The sequence below is a fragment of the Nicotiana attenuata genome, unplaced genomic scaffold, assembly GCF_001879085.1.
Source record: "Nicotiana attenuata strain UT unplaced genomic scaffold, NIATTr2, whole genome shotgun sequence".
In the NCBI taxonomy this organism is placed as follows: Eukaryota; Viridiplantae; Streptophyta; class Magnoliopsida; order Solanales; family Solanaceae; genus Nicotiana; species Nicotiana attenuata.
The window spans coordinates 102,810-117,914 of record NW_017672675.1 but is presented as its reverse complement, the minus strand read 5'-3'; the positions used below and the strand labels follow the sequence as shown (position 1 = coordinate 117,914).

Sequence of the window (15,105 nt, the reverse complement as noted above, 5' to 3'; positions counted from 1 at the left end):
CACAAAAGCGAGAAAATTAACTACCAATACTTACGATCTGATTTTCCAATACGATGAGACGTGAATTAGACTGCTTGATCTAAATTTTCAATAACTTTGCGAAGATTATAGCCTGCTTTTCTTGTTTCAACAACATCCTGAATCAACTAGTAGTATATAATTATCTATTTGTTATATATACAGTAGGAAAGATAATGTAGCTCACTAGAGCTTTGTACAAAGGAAAGAAAACATATAGAAGCTGAATGGGAGCGTCTAAAAAAACCATTTCAGTTCCATCTCTTGGAGTTCTTTGATTTCTTTGACTTCTGTTTTGCTGCTTGGAATGCCAGCATTTTCTGTTTCTTCCGAGCTTCCCTTTCCGCCTGCCAGTCAAAACAACATAAGTTAATTTCAGAGCATAAATGGCAGCCCGGTGCACTGAGCTTCCGCTATGCGCGAGGACAGGGGAAGGGCCGCACCACAAGGGTCTATTGTATGCAGCCATACCCTGCATTTCTGCAAAAGGCTGTTTCCACAGCTCAAACCCGTGACCTCCTGGTCACATAGCGGCAACTTTGCCAATCACCCCAAGGCCAATTTCAGAGCATGCTACCGATAATTACCAATTCATCAATTGGGCAGAACATTAAAGGGAATTAAGCTCCCCGGACGTGTATGAATCTGTGCTATTGTGTTATGTGATCTAGGACAGGGCAAATGTTACCTTTGACATCTTGGATTTGGCTTTAGCTTTTGGAGACTTGTCCTCGATCTCTGCCTCTCGTTCAAGCTCTCTTTCCCTTGCTTCAAGGTTTTTCTCCAAATAATACTGTACGCAATACGTAAACGTTCATTTACTCGAGAAAGAGAACAAGAAACCACGGAAAAGTAATGAAGTTTTAGTATTACTGCTAATTACTGGTGACTTTTTGTTTTACAATCAGACCCAAGAACACATTCCCACCAAAGTAAACCTAAAAGCAAAGATAAATCATTCCGTTTGAAAAAATCAATATTTGGTGTTGCAACTCAAGGAGACACAATTTGAAAGCAAACAATTTACGTGTGTTGCATGTGACTATTTTACTGATGTATTAATCAATATTTTGAAAACATTCAATCACAAACTTAATACTGGCGATATAGGCTAATTGCCATAAGATGCCGGGCCAGAGAGTGACTTAGAAACTAACATCGTAATCTCCTTCATAATCATGTAGAGTGCCATCTTTCACTTCCAACACTCTGTTAACGATCTGTTTTATGAAGTACCGATCGTGCGAAACAGTTATCACGGTGCCTTTATACTCCGTAATAGCCTCCTACAGACAGATTAGAAAGAAAATTGAACGTCAATAAGTTTCACGCAAGGTAACATGAAATATGTAGGGACTGATGAGAAGAGAAGTGTACCTCAAGCATTTCTTTTGTCGGTATATCCAAATGATTGGTAGGCTCATCCAGTACAAGCAAAGTCGAAGGGGTCACCATGAACTTACAGAAGGCTAGACGTGCCTAAACAAATAAGGTTGACGCATAAGTTCAAAACAAGAACAAGAGAATAATCCAAAACAGGCACAAAAGGAGTAGTAGTTAGCCTTAAGAAAGAGGATAACTGAATAAAATATCAAGAAATACTGCCATCACAGTTAAGACAAAATTTAGAGATCAAATAAATAATTCGTCGACAATGAAATTTAAAATTGTTACTGCTAGATGGTGAAATGCCACAATAAATAGACACTCTATCAGACACCTGGATAAATTATCAGTTAAGATTCTTATTTGGAAGCCTCTAAAAAATGAAAAGATGACTTATCTTACCCACATCAAGGCTGTTGGTCAAAAGTCAAAGATAATCTTGGAAGTAAAGACAGAAACACCACAATTGTACATTTCAAACTAAAGCTCACAAAACCAAAATGAGCTTGAAACTCTGATCACATGCAGCAGTGCAGCCAATAGCAACCTATTAACGTCTCAAATCATACTAATGATTGACATTCACCAATAAGCCACCACCATATAGCATCATAAAAATACTAGAGCAAGATGGCTCATAGGTAAGAAAGGTAGTACTCGACATTTTTCAATAAGCTAAATTAGCAAAAGCAGATATTGCCTCTATTGATGCCCAGTCCTGTTTGCAGCTAAAGCTATTTAAAAAAAAAATTATAGATGAAAATGGTAATTTGCGAAAGGGTAATGATCATATGGCTTTAAATTTGAGAAAGGAGCACTAGACAAAGTAATTATTCCAGTCAAAGGATAAAGATCAAATAACCAAGAAAAAACACATAAACAAACAAAAGAGAAACACTATCTCTCCCTGTCACCACTACGCAGAGAAGATACAAAAAGCTGCTTCTATCGTCTTACCTTCTCACCACCACTCAAAAAGGAAACCTTCCTATCAAGCATGTCAGCTTTAAAATTACAGCGTCCAAGGAGTCCTTTTATATCATCTAGTCTCCAGTCATCAGCAGCTTCTGCTACAGTTTCAAGAACAGTTTTTTCCAAATCGAGTGCCTCAGCCTTAACGAAAGAAAAATGAACACAGATTAATATCAACTTGGTCACATCAGCACATGGACAACAGGGTAAAAACACCACCAAAGATCCAAAGAAGATTACAAAGGTGACATACCTGATTCTGCTCAAAGTAATTTGGTAATACATTGTGCTCCCCAAGCACAACTTCACCTCGTGTTGGTTTCAGTGAACCCATAATCAGTTTAAGAAAAGTGCTCTTTCCACAACCATTAGGACCAATGATAGCAATTTTCTCTCCTCTCTCAATTGTCAAATTTGCATTCTTGAAAAGGACCTGCCAGTAAAAGTGAAATGTAAGATAACAGCCAACCCAGAAATATCAGATGCAATGCTAACTAATTGTCATCAACATGTCCCCAAAACAAGAAATAAATTAATATCTCAGTGTCAATGTTTTATGTTACCTTATCCTCATAGGCAAATTCCAGATTTTTAACATTTACAACTGTTCTTCCACTTCTTTCGCGTTCAGGGAACCTAATCTTCATTTGTTTCCTAATGAATGGCTTATCAACTTGTTCCTGGTCCTGAAGTTTTTCCAGCTTCTGTTATCACCAAAAAAACACAAGGATGACATCAGTAATCAAAGTCTGGATAAAAGGTACAACATAGTTCTAACAAACATGCATATGACAAAAGTTGGCCCTAATGAGCAAAACGCCGAAATGATCAGGTGTGCGCCTCCTTTTCTAAATTTACTAGCTTAATTTGCAGAATAATAATCCCAGTCGAGGATCCTATACATTTCAGAACAACTAACACCATTGAAGAGGCTGAATTGTTATCACATTTATTTCATTCAGCGCTAGAGCACCCCCCCCCCCCCCCCAAACACACACGCACACACAAAAAACAGTGCATTCCTGTGGAAAGTAAACATATTGCAGTTACAGTTCAACAATGGAGACATCTATATTTACCTTCTCAGCAGTAGATGCACGACCTGAGTTTGCTCCTGCACTTAACCTACTTATCAAACCTCGAGTTTGCTCAATTTCCTTCTGTTGTTTTTCCCATGCAGCATTCTGTGTTTCAATCCATTCAGCCCTTGAAATAATAAAATCCGAGTAATTTCCTTCATATGTCCTAGATACACCCATATCGGTCTCCACAATTTTTGTACACAATTGGTCAAGGAAAGCTCGGTCATGAGATATAATGACCATTGGAACTTCTTGCTTATTAAGATAACCCTCAAGCCACTCAATTGTATCAAGGTCAAGATGATTGGTTGGTTCATCCAGTAGTAACAAGTCTGGGTCCTGCAAAAATCAAACATGTTACTCCCCAAGCAAAAATAATAATTACACATAATATTTGCCAAGTCTAAGACCCATCAACCAAAGATATATCATGGGATAAGTGGACTAATATGTTGTTTGAAGCTATGTTGCTTAGATCCTCCAGAATTTTCGCCGCACCCGTGTCGGATCCTCATTACTTTTGGAGGATCCAACTCCGAGCAACATAGCTTTGCATAGAAATATTCTCCTTCTTAGAAGGCAAATTACTCAGGGCCTTATTAGAGATTCGTATATCAGTAAAAAAAAAAATAGAAATCTCTAGTGCTTTTCACTTTATTTTTACTTGATATAATCTTGGCCTGAGATTAATTCAAATGGGGAACATGGTGAGTGAGGATTCATATAGCCGGTCCCAACTTGTTTGAAATTGAGGCATAGTAGTCACGTTCGAAACTCGGAAGCAAATTACTCAACATCTAGAGTAAATCATTTTGGCACACCCTATTGCTGATTAGAGGCTTAACAAGCTCTTTTACTCATTAATAGGGCAGCCATGTACACTAAGCTCCCGCTATGCGCTGGCTCCAGCAAAGGGCCGGATCACATCATGTCTTGTGTATGCAGCCTTATCTTGCATTTCTGTAAGCGGTTGTTTCCGCGGCTTGAACCCCTGATCTCCTGATCACGCGGCGGCAACATTTACGGTTGCGCCAAGGCTCCCCTTCTCTTTGAGTCATTAACATTTAACCCCAATATATTACCATAGTGGGCATGTTAAAGTCGAGTAAAGCCAAAAATTAAAACATTACATATCCAGGAAATACATACACAAAACATAATATGAAGTATTATATCCACATGAATTACTTGCTCAACAGTAATTAACCACACATTAAACAAAAAATTCAGGAAAATAAATCAAACATCTCATACCTGCAGCAAGATCTTCCCTAAAGACATCCTCATTTGCCAGCCACTGCTAAATGAAGCCACAAGCCTATCAGCATCCTCAGGAGCAAATCCTAACTCAGGCATCATTTTATTAATTTTCACATCCACAACATCCAAATCCACAGCTTGTGCTCTCCTTTGCAGCAAATCAAACTCATCCAAAAGCCTCCCCATCAACTCCAAATCATCAACAGATTTCTCAATTGCCTTCTGAACTTTCTCAAGTCTCTCAGCAACTTCCATTTCCTCTTTAAATGCACTCATAAACTCTTCTTTAACAGTTCTTGTTGACTCAACCTCAAATTCTTGGCTTAAAAATGAAATCTTCATATTATTTTTTGCCTTAATCACATTCCCTGAATCAGCTTCCTCTAAACCAGATATAATCCTCAATTGGGTTGTTTTTCCTGCACCATTTACACCTACTAAACCTACTTTTTCACCTTTTTTTACCTCCCAACTCACATCTTTCAATACAGTAACACCTTTATAACTTTTACTAACATTTTCTAGCCTAACCCCAGATGAAATACTTGAAGCCCCACTAGTATTTTGCTTGTTACTCCTCCTGTAATCAATTTCCTCATTTGAATTATTAGAAAATAATGACTCTATGTCATCTTTTACCTCTGTTTCAGCAGTTTCAACAGCTACGGCTTGTAACTTTGATGAAATTCTAAGGTTTTTTCTTCTGGGGTTATTGAAAACAGTAGTACAGGTACTGTTCTTCAGAGAAGTATTAGAGGGTATTGAGAGGACACGTGGGCAAAGAAGATTGGCTCTGCCAGTGAGGAAAGTGGTAGCAAGGTCCATTCTTGAAATTTTCTGGGTAAAATTTGGAGTTTGAAGAAGTTTAGGGTTCAATGAAGAATTGGATAAAGGGTATGATGAGGGGAGTAAAGTGGTTTTGAGGGTGAATGTGGTTTTCTCTTCTATGATTCTGTGAAGAAAATGGAAGAGAGAGACTCTATCTTCGCTGCGAAACCACTTTTCTCTTATCAGCCCATGAGGATGAAGAAGAAGGAAGAATAAATAGCTTATGGAGAGAAATTTAAAGAAAAATAAACTTTTCTTTGTTCCCTTTTTTCCTTTTTTATTTTATGAAGTACTAATATTATTTCTTGATACTATTTCCTTTTTTAAGATAAAAAATGGATTTATTAGCTTTGTCAATTGCCATTCAAGATGGTGAAAATTTCCATGTTGCCTGCTCTGCGGATAATGGAAAATTAGATTGTGTGGAGTTGCTAACAACTGGTACATTGAAGGGGCCTACGGCGTAATCGGTAAAGCTATTGTCATGATCAAAAGATTAGGTATTCGAGCTGTGAAAATAATTTAAAAGATTATGTGTTCGAGCCATGAAAATAATTTTTAGAAATATAGGGTAAGGTTGTATATGATAGATCCCTTGTGGTTTGTGTATAGCGGAAGCTTAGTGTACTAGGCTGCCCTTAGATTGTGCGGAGATCATTCAATAAATAATTAAAAATATTATTTTTTAGTAAAATTTGATCAGTTTTTTTTAAAAATTTGAAAAAAAAAATTTATCAGAAAACTTCAATATTTTTCAATCAAACATGTTCAAATAGAATCTCAACTTTGAAAAATAATTTTTTAATACAACTTCAAAAAGTTTTTCTTTTCAAGTTTTATCCAAACATATATCCAAATGCTAGCTTAACCTTTTTTGCTATTAGAATTGTGCTTAAATTTTTTAGATTTATCACTAAAGTGAATAATATTTTTGATTCTAAAACAAACTTTATTGACATTTTCCTTCAATACTAAGAGAAGGTTAAATGCTACATATAACTTTCATAACTAAGGAAAATGTGATAATGTGGAAGGAGCACAAACGATTTTTTCTCCAAAGTCCAATAATACATAAATGTATGTGTGGTATTAAGGAGAAGAAATATAAAGATGTGGGAGGAGATAATTTGGAGGAAATCGTATAGAAGGAAATTTGTGTTTGTGGTACATAGACACAGAGACTATTCTCCAACGCCAAGGTAAATGATTCCATGCTGTCGTTTTGTGCCACGTGGAGGGAAAATGCAAGATCGTGCATCAACCACGCAGCTATAGATATGACTAAGACATCATTTTTTTGTAATTTTGCAACATACTACAATGAGATTATATAAGTGTGTGGTTCATAACCTTTTAGCGTTTTCCATCGGCTCAACTCAATGGGCCTAAAAGTCAAAAAAGGGCCAATTCCTCTATTCTATTAAGAAAAAACATTAATTTAAATAGTTTGTCATTCAAAATATTGTAGATTGTTATAAATAGAATTGTATTTATGGTAAATGTCTATATTTAGAGAGATTTTAGGGTTCATTGTTTGGTGGCTAAGGCCTTATTTGTTTTTTTTAAGATTAAGACGTCTGAATCTGAATACACATCTGAATATATTAAGATGTGTATGAAGATCTGAATAGAAATAATTAAGACTGTTTGATTTTTAACATCTGATTGTATAAAATTTATCTTTATTTGAAAATTAATAAACATAAAATTCAAATGAAATAGTAACTAAACTAATATTCTATCAATAAAATATATAGTTTTTTAAAATATGTTAGTTGCTGGTGGTGATGGCTAACGGGTTAATGCCGACTAGAGGCGATGGTTGGTGGTAGTTTTGGTTGATGATGGTGGTTCATGCTAGTAGCTAGTAGTGATTGGTAGTGGTGGCGATTATGATTGAGGATGGTGGTGGTGGGTGGTTATAGTTAATAATGACGGGTGGTGGTAGTAGTTGTGACTGAGGAAGGTCGTGGGTAGGTGGTGGTAGGTTATAATGATGGGCAGTGCCAGCTATGGTTGTTGATGGTGATGGGGTGGTCAGTTGTGGTAGTTGAGGTGGGTGAGTGTTGATTGTGGGTGAGAATGATAGTGATCGGAGTGGTGGGGATAGTTTGTGGTGATGGTCGATAATGGTGGCGGCTATGATTGAGGATGATGGTGGCGTGGCGGTGGTGGAGGTGGTGGTGGTGGGGGTGGGGGTTAAGCATAGTGGGGGTGGTGGCATGGTGGTAGTTGATAACGGTAGGCGGTGGCGGCAGTTAATAATGAATATGTGATAGCATCTTAATGAATTAAGTCTCTATTATAGATCTTAATCATACATACCTATTCAGACCCATTAATTGGTTGTGAAGTTATAAAAAACAAACACACTTAATGATTAAGATCTGAATAATTAAGATTCAGACATTAAAAATAAACGCACTTAATGTCTGAGATCTGAATGATTAAGATTCAGACCTCCATAAGTGCAAACAAATGAGGCCTAAGTCACCCTCTTCCTATAAATAGAGGGTTCTATTCTATTGTAATTCATCCCAAAATTCAATAAGAATTCTCCCTCTCTACTTTTCTCTACAATACTCTTGTTCTTCATTTATTGTTTTATAACACGTTATCAGCACGAGACTCTAACCAATTGAGTAGAAGCTTTGGGATTGAGCATAATAATTGTCAATTATTCCATAAACTTCCTTCATGATTAAATTTTGAATTTAAGGTAAGTATTTTACTTTATTTTTCTCTTTTAAATTCTTGAAATTCTATAATTTGATTTTATATACAAGCAAAGACAACAAAGTTTGATTATAACTCTAATGGAGTTTGTAAGAAATTATAACCACCTGAAGTGGTAAAATTCTATGCCTTGCCATGATCAAATTCATGTATGATTGTGGGCAAAGAAGTGGAAACCCGTCCCATTGAATTTGCTTCATTCTTATTCCCTTAAGAGAATGTGGTAGCAATATGTAATAAGTCTGAAAGAAGACAAAATTATTACCGTGAAGGTATCAATGAATGTGGACGTGGCAATAGACGAAATTATAATAGTCATCATTGTGATAATGAGAATAATAAGGATTCTCAAAATAAGCCTTCACTCTATGAAGTTAATGTTTGTCATCGATTTGACATGAGATTAGATAAAGCACATATAGATGATTATGGTCAATTCATGATTTGAATGTGACAACATCTGATTTATGAATACATATTCATTCTTGGAAGAATATGAACATGCTAGTGGCAATGAATATACCACACTCACCTCTAGAAGGAGGTTTGAGATGATATAAGAAAATAATGTCATTATTATGGCATGAATGGTCATTGATCACATACCTATTGTACGCCAAAATATCTAGGCAATGTGATTATTAAAGGACAACAATAATGCAAGAAACATATCTCGCATATAATTTTGACCATGACCATAATGGTATAACTTTCTCCTTAAAAGAGATATTCACCATATGGATGTTGATGAATATGTGATAGTACAAAATTAATTGAGAACTCTGCAGGAGCCAATTATACTATTTTGAAGAAACACTATTGATTACCAATAAGGTATTATGTTGTAGTAAGTCTCAAAGAAACTTATTCAGTTTCCAAAGTATAGCGAAAGCGGTTGGTTATATTGAGACTATAAATAAAGAAAAGATTTAATATCTTCTATTACTACAGCTTGTAGCGGGGTAATATGTATGTGAAAAGCTACCCGCTTTATTCTCCAGTTTGTACTACACAAACAAAAGAATGCCACAATAAAGAGAAGTTTATTGATATAAAAATCCATATCATAATAAACTTGGAGTTTATTGATAATTGCACATGTCATGGTGTAAATCTGAAGTTTATCAATATTGATAATTTATTCAGTTGGCATAATTGGTTTACCCATATCAATTTAAGTATGATGTGCAAAAATAAAAGAGAAATCACATGGGTAAATATTAAAGAACTAGAAAGTTCTTTACGAATTCTCTTATGTTGGTTGTTCTCATTAATTAATATACCAACTAAAATTGGGATTGAATCCCATGAATGCTGGAAATATCAAAGGTGAATATGGGCCCATTCACCTGCCATGTATACCACATAAGATGCATCTATGAGATGGTTACATGTGCGATTATTAATAACCCGCAACATGGTGTTTGCGAGGTAACTTGCTCAATAATTTAATTTTGAGCATAACTTCCAGATTTTCTATTCAAGATAGTTTATCTTGATAAGTTGGTTTACATCACAACTGGTTTAGCAAAATAATTTATTGAGTGCCTCCACTTAATAGCTAAACTATTTCTCATGTGAACAAAGTTATATATATCAGTTTGATAAACGTTATATACGAAAGTATATTACATTCTCCCCTCACAAATGGTTCAGGATCAGGAACCAAATAGTTTTATCTTATTATTATTGATGTTCGGTGTATATTTTTATTAACACCATAACGCACAAAGATGGGTTCTCAAAGTTGAGGAAACAAGTTAGTTTTTCTAACATGAGGGGGAGACAAGACAAACAATTGAGAAAAAGTTACGTGTAATGAATTATCATATGTACATCTAGATCCTCGAATAAGATAATATGAACTTGAAGTTCATAAAAAATAATTCGTCTGCAATATATTGCAAAGCATGCCAGATGCATTTGCTAACCCAAAGAAAGTAACTATATTCGCATTGCAAATGCTCCTATTAAGTCCTGGAAGGACAAAGTCTATGGTACACTTAAAGCGTATAGACAATCGGTTTCAAATAAACTTCTTGATAAAGAAGATGAGCAAATGATCAAAATGATCATAATAAAGGAGGCAAGTGATCTAGAAGATCACATGACATAACACTTCATAAATCTCATGAGAGATTTAGGTACCTGAATATATGAATGAAGAGATCTCTATGTTATGTCTTTATGAAAAATAAGGAGGTTGGAACCGATACAAAATTTTTGTCGACAACATCTATAATAGAGCTAAATATATATGAGGATCTTAAGTCTGGAGAAATAATTCAAGTAGAATTTGGTTTCATATGAAAGACATGTAGTTTTGGACCTGCAGTTCAAACACTTGAAAGTATAAAGTCAATGATATGTGCAATCAATTTTCGATATCTTATTTGTCTAGCATGACATGAAAACTTGATATGCATCTAATTAAGTCTATTATATGACTTATATGACTTAACTTATACGCCAATCCTTGAAGGATTTAAATCGCTTAAAGCATATACAATTCTTGGTCCTAAAGTACCATATCCTAAATGCAATTTGTGCACATATGTATCTTGCTATAACTATAAGCATGATAACGTGATAGCGAGAATACCTCTATGGAAATATTGAATAGTCATTCCACAACATTATATGAAGATATTACATCTCTATAAAGAATGATGATTTCAAGGTGCAATATATTCATTCAAGTTAATAATGGATGATTTGTTCATCAAATCTCTACCAAAGATCTTTTGAAGATGGTGCACAAGATTGGAATGCAAATGCTTAAGGATGTGAATTGATGCTCTCATCAGGGGGAGTTAATACGCGTTGTACTCTTTTTTCCTTACAAGGTTTTGTCCCACTGGGTTTTCCTTGCAAGGTTTTTAACGAGGCAACCAAAAGGCGTATCGTTAGATATGTGTACTCTTTTTCTAATTTTTTTTCCACTAGGTTTTATTTTAGTTAAGGTTTTAACGAGACACATTATCTGTTGAATAGACATTCAAAGGGGAATGTTATAAATAGAAATGTATTTATGGTGAATGTCTATATTTAGAGAGATTCTAGGGTTCATTGCTTGGTGGATAAGTCACCCTCTCCCTATAAATAGAGGGTTCTATTCTATTGTAATTCATCCAATATCAATAAGAATTCTCCCTCTCTACTTTTCTCTGCAATACTCTTGTTCTTCATTTATTGTTTTATAACATAGATAGATATATAATAGAGATTTTTACCTTCCTATACACTATTTGAAACTTTATTTCCCTCCCTACTCAAGTTTCAATTTAATTACATAAGCATATACAATTTACCAATTATATACATATTAGGAATTTAATAAGAATCAATTAACTCCTATAATCTCGCTAACGTACATAACTCACTCCCCCACGTTTCTCTATCCATACTCCCCACAATTTTGTACTCTCTCCTCCATCAATGCTCTCTTCCATTTTTGTTCAAAAATCTTTTATGATCTCTCTCAATCTTTTTGAATTCTCGCTCAAAATCCTGCGAAACCAGTACCAGCTCGAACAAATTTTCCTTCCCTTACAATGAAGAAGAAAGGAGTTCCGAAGAATAGCCCTAAAAAGCTAATGTTGGGGATATTCTTATTTTTGATTTGGGTATTTTCTCACATGAATCACCCAAAAAAGTAGTGAAATCGACACATGCAAAACCATAGACAAAGTCCAAGCTTTCCCCTCGTGAAGTTAGGGCAGAAGCTCGAACAAAACTCAAGCATGACATGAATGTTGGTGAAGCTTCGTCATCTGCTAAATTAGTAAAGCGAAGGGCAAAGAAATTGCTCGTTATGATAATTTTATCGAAGAAGAAGTTATCCCAAAACCTGCACACAAAAAAAAAATCAAAGTTTCTCCTACTGTCAAACCTTCAAAAAGGAATAAGTGTCACGACCCCGGTTCACCCTCCGTGAACCATCGTGACGGCACCAAGTCACTACGACTAGGTAAGCCTAAAATGCGGAAAAATAAACCAATTTGCGGAAGAAAACAAGTAAAACCAAAAATGGTGAATAAAACAATGTTTAATAGTGCCACTCAGCATACACCATATCAACTTTCGAATACTAATACTTTTCCTAAAATCCGGAATCTCATGAATCACAAGCTAAGAATACTACATAGTGCTCTAACTCCAGAATGTCTAAAACAAAGTAAATACAGAAGGGCTGTAACTACAAGAGAGAATAGAGAGAGACTCTTCGGTTTGCGGAGGCGGCAGATATACCTCGAAGTCTCCGAAAGATCGCCTCGTCTCAAGGATGGTAAGTCTGAGTAGAGGTACCTGGATCTGCACATGAAAAACATGCGCAGGAAGGGCATGAGTACACCACAGCGGTACTCAGTAAGTGCCAAGCCTAACCTCGGTCGGGTAGTGACGAGGAAGGTCAGGGCCCTACTGAGGTTAAATAAAATATAAAGTTCGACAGTGTAGAACAGATTAGTATAAATGAGTACAACAAGAAGAATAACACAGGATATAAAGGATAACGAGAACTGAAACAGAAAACAAGTAATCACGGTAAACAAATACACTTCAACGCAGAGGTAACAACCGAGGGATCTCCTAGGATACCGTCTTGTAGTCCCCAAATATAATATCCAGTGGATCTCCCGGGTGCAGTCCCGTAGTCCAACTCATAAATGTGCGGGGATCTACCGGAATACCATATTCGTAGTCCCAAATATAAATACTCAGTACTGGGGAATCTACCGGGTGCAATCCCGTAGTCCCAACGTAAAAGTGCAGGGGGATCTCCCGCAATACAAATCCGTAGTCCCAAAGTAAACATACAGGGGGAGCTCCCGGGATACCGTCCCGTAGTCCCAAAGTAAATACACAGCAGCAACAAGAAGAATACTCAATTCAATCAAATTTCACACCAAGTAAAGCAGGATTTCTCACCTAGCATGCTGCACATAATTCAAATAGGGCAGTAGAATAAATAAGCAGTTAAATCAAATAGGCATGCTTCCCTAAGCTAACAACAGGCTTAACTTGCAAGTAGTGTAAACAGGAAAGGAAAACAAAATTCTAAGTACTCAATGGAAACCGAATTTTTCAACAATTAGCACAAGCACGCACTCGTCACCTTACGTACAAGGCATTTTCATTAACAATTATACCAAATCCTAAGGGGAAGGTCCCTAACACAAGGTTGGACAAGCCACTTACCTCGAACCAGCTCATAATCAACCCGAAACCACGTTCTTGCCACGAGTATTCGACTCCAAATGGCCCAAATCTATTCTATTCAATTCAATTGCATAATGCAAATAATACTTCAAATAACTAATTCTACAAATAAATTCTAAGCAAATGCGCGAAATTAGGTGAAATGACCAAAACGCCCCTCGGGCCCACGTCTCGGAATCGAGTAAAATTTATATTTTCAGAATCCTCATACCCTCACGAGTTCATCCATACAAAAATTATCAAAATCCAAGGTCAAATTTCCCATCAAAATTTGAATTCTAGGTCTAAGAACTTTCTTCCCATTTTTCTCAATTTTCATCTCCAAATCCGAATTTAAATGACAAAACTAAGATAAGATTAATGGAATATAACTAGAAAGGAACAAGGAATCATTACCCAATGATCTTCTCTTCAAAAACCTCACAAAATCGCCCTACCCGAGCTCCAAAATGAATTTTCCAAGTTTTGAATAACACCCTCGATTCTGCCCAGTAAAACCGCATCTGCGGTCCTGGGACCGCACCTGCGGGCCCGCTTCTGCGGGGCCAAGGTCGCATCTGCGACTTCTCATTAATCCCATTTTTCCGCTCCTACGATTGTCCTTCCGCACCTGCGGTATCGCAGGTGTGATGCCCTTCTCGCACCTGCGGCTCCTGCTGGACCTCCCCAATTTCGCTTCTGCGGTTGAAATGCCGTTTCTGCGGCTCCGCACGTGCGGGACCCAAACCGCATGTGCGGTTATGACAGGTACCAGCAACTTCAGCTACTTCAAACCATTTCCAATCTTTTCGTCAACCATCCGAAATCACTCCGAGGCCCCGGGACCTCAACCAAAAGCCCCAACAAGTCTAATACCACTGTCCAAACTTATACCAATCCTTAAAACACCTAAAACAACATCGAAACATCAATTTAACATCGGATTCAAGCCTAAGAACTTCAAAAACTCAAAATTTACACTTTCGATCAAAAAGTCTATCCAACCCTCGTCCGAATGACCTGAAATTTTGCACACACATCACATTCAACACTACGGAGCTTCTCGAACTTCCGGAATTCCATTCCGACCCTCGGATCAAAATCTCACTATCGAACCATAAATTTTAAAAAATACAACTTTCGGCATTTCAAGCCTAAATTAGCTACGGACCTCCAAATATCCGATCACTCCCCTAAGCCCGAAATCACCCAACATAGCTAACGGAACCATCGAAATTCCATTCCGAGGTCGTCTTCACACTGTTCCAACTATGATCAAATTTCCAACACTTAAGCTCTCATTTAGGGACTGTGTCCCAAAACTCTCCGAAACTCAAAACCGAACATCCCGGCAATTCAAAATAGCAGAAATGAACACGGGGAAAGCAGTTAATAGGGGATCGGGGCGTAAATTCTAAAAACGACCGGCCGGGTCGTTACATCCTCCCACACTTAAACATTCGTTCGTCTTCGAACGAGCATAGAGACATACCTAAAGTAGTGGAAAGATGAGGGTAACGGCTGCGCATATCCTGCTCGGTCTTCCAGGTCACCTCCTCGACCGGCTGACCCCGCCACTAAACCTTTACTGATGCGATGTTCTTTGACCTCAGCTTTCTAACCT

General features: G+C 36.8%; 1 protein-coding gene across 1 annotated transcript; it reads right to left on the bottom strand.

Moving 5' to 3' along the window:
• Window positions 1-65: 65 nt before the first annotated feature.
• Window positions 66-5,779, bottom strand: LOC109214065 (ABC transporter F family member 5-like). The gene is made up of 9 exons (XM_019377946.1): window positions 4,713-5,779; window positions 3,456-3,797; window positions 2,940-3,080; window positions 2,630-2,809; window positions 2,362-2,517; window positions 1,396-1,497; window positions 1,176-1,304; window positions 707-811; window positions 66-365 (listed from the first exon to the last, which is right to left on the bottom strand). Exons 1-9 carry the CDS (start codon window positions 5,541-5,543, stop codon window positions 270-272), a joined length of 2,082 nt encoding a protein of 693 aa, XP_019233491.1. The 5' UTR covers window positions 5,544-5,779; the 3' UTR covers window positions 66-269.
• Window positions 5,780-15,105: the final 9,326 nt, after the last annotated feature.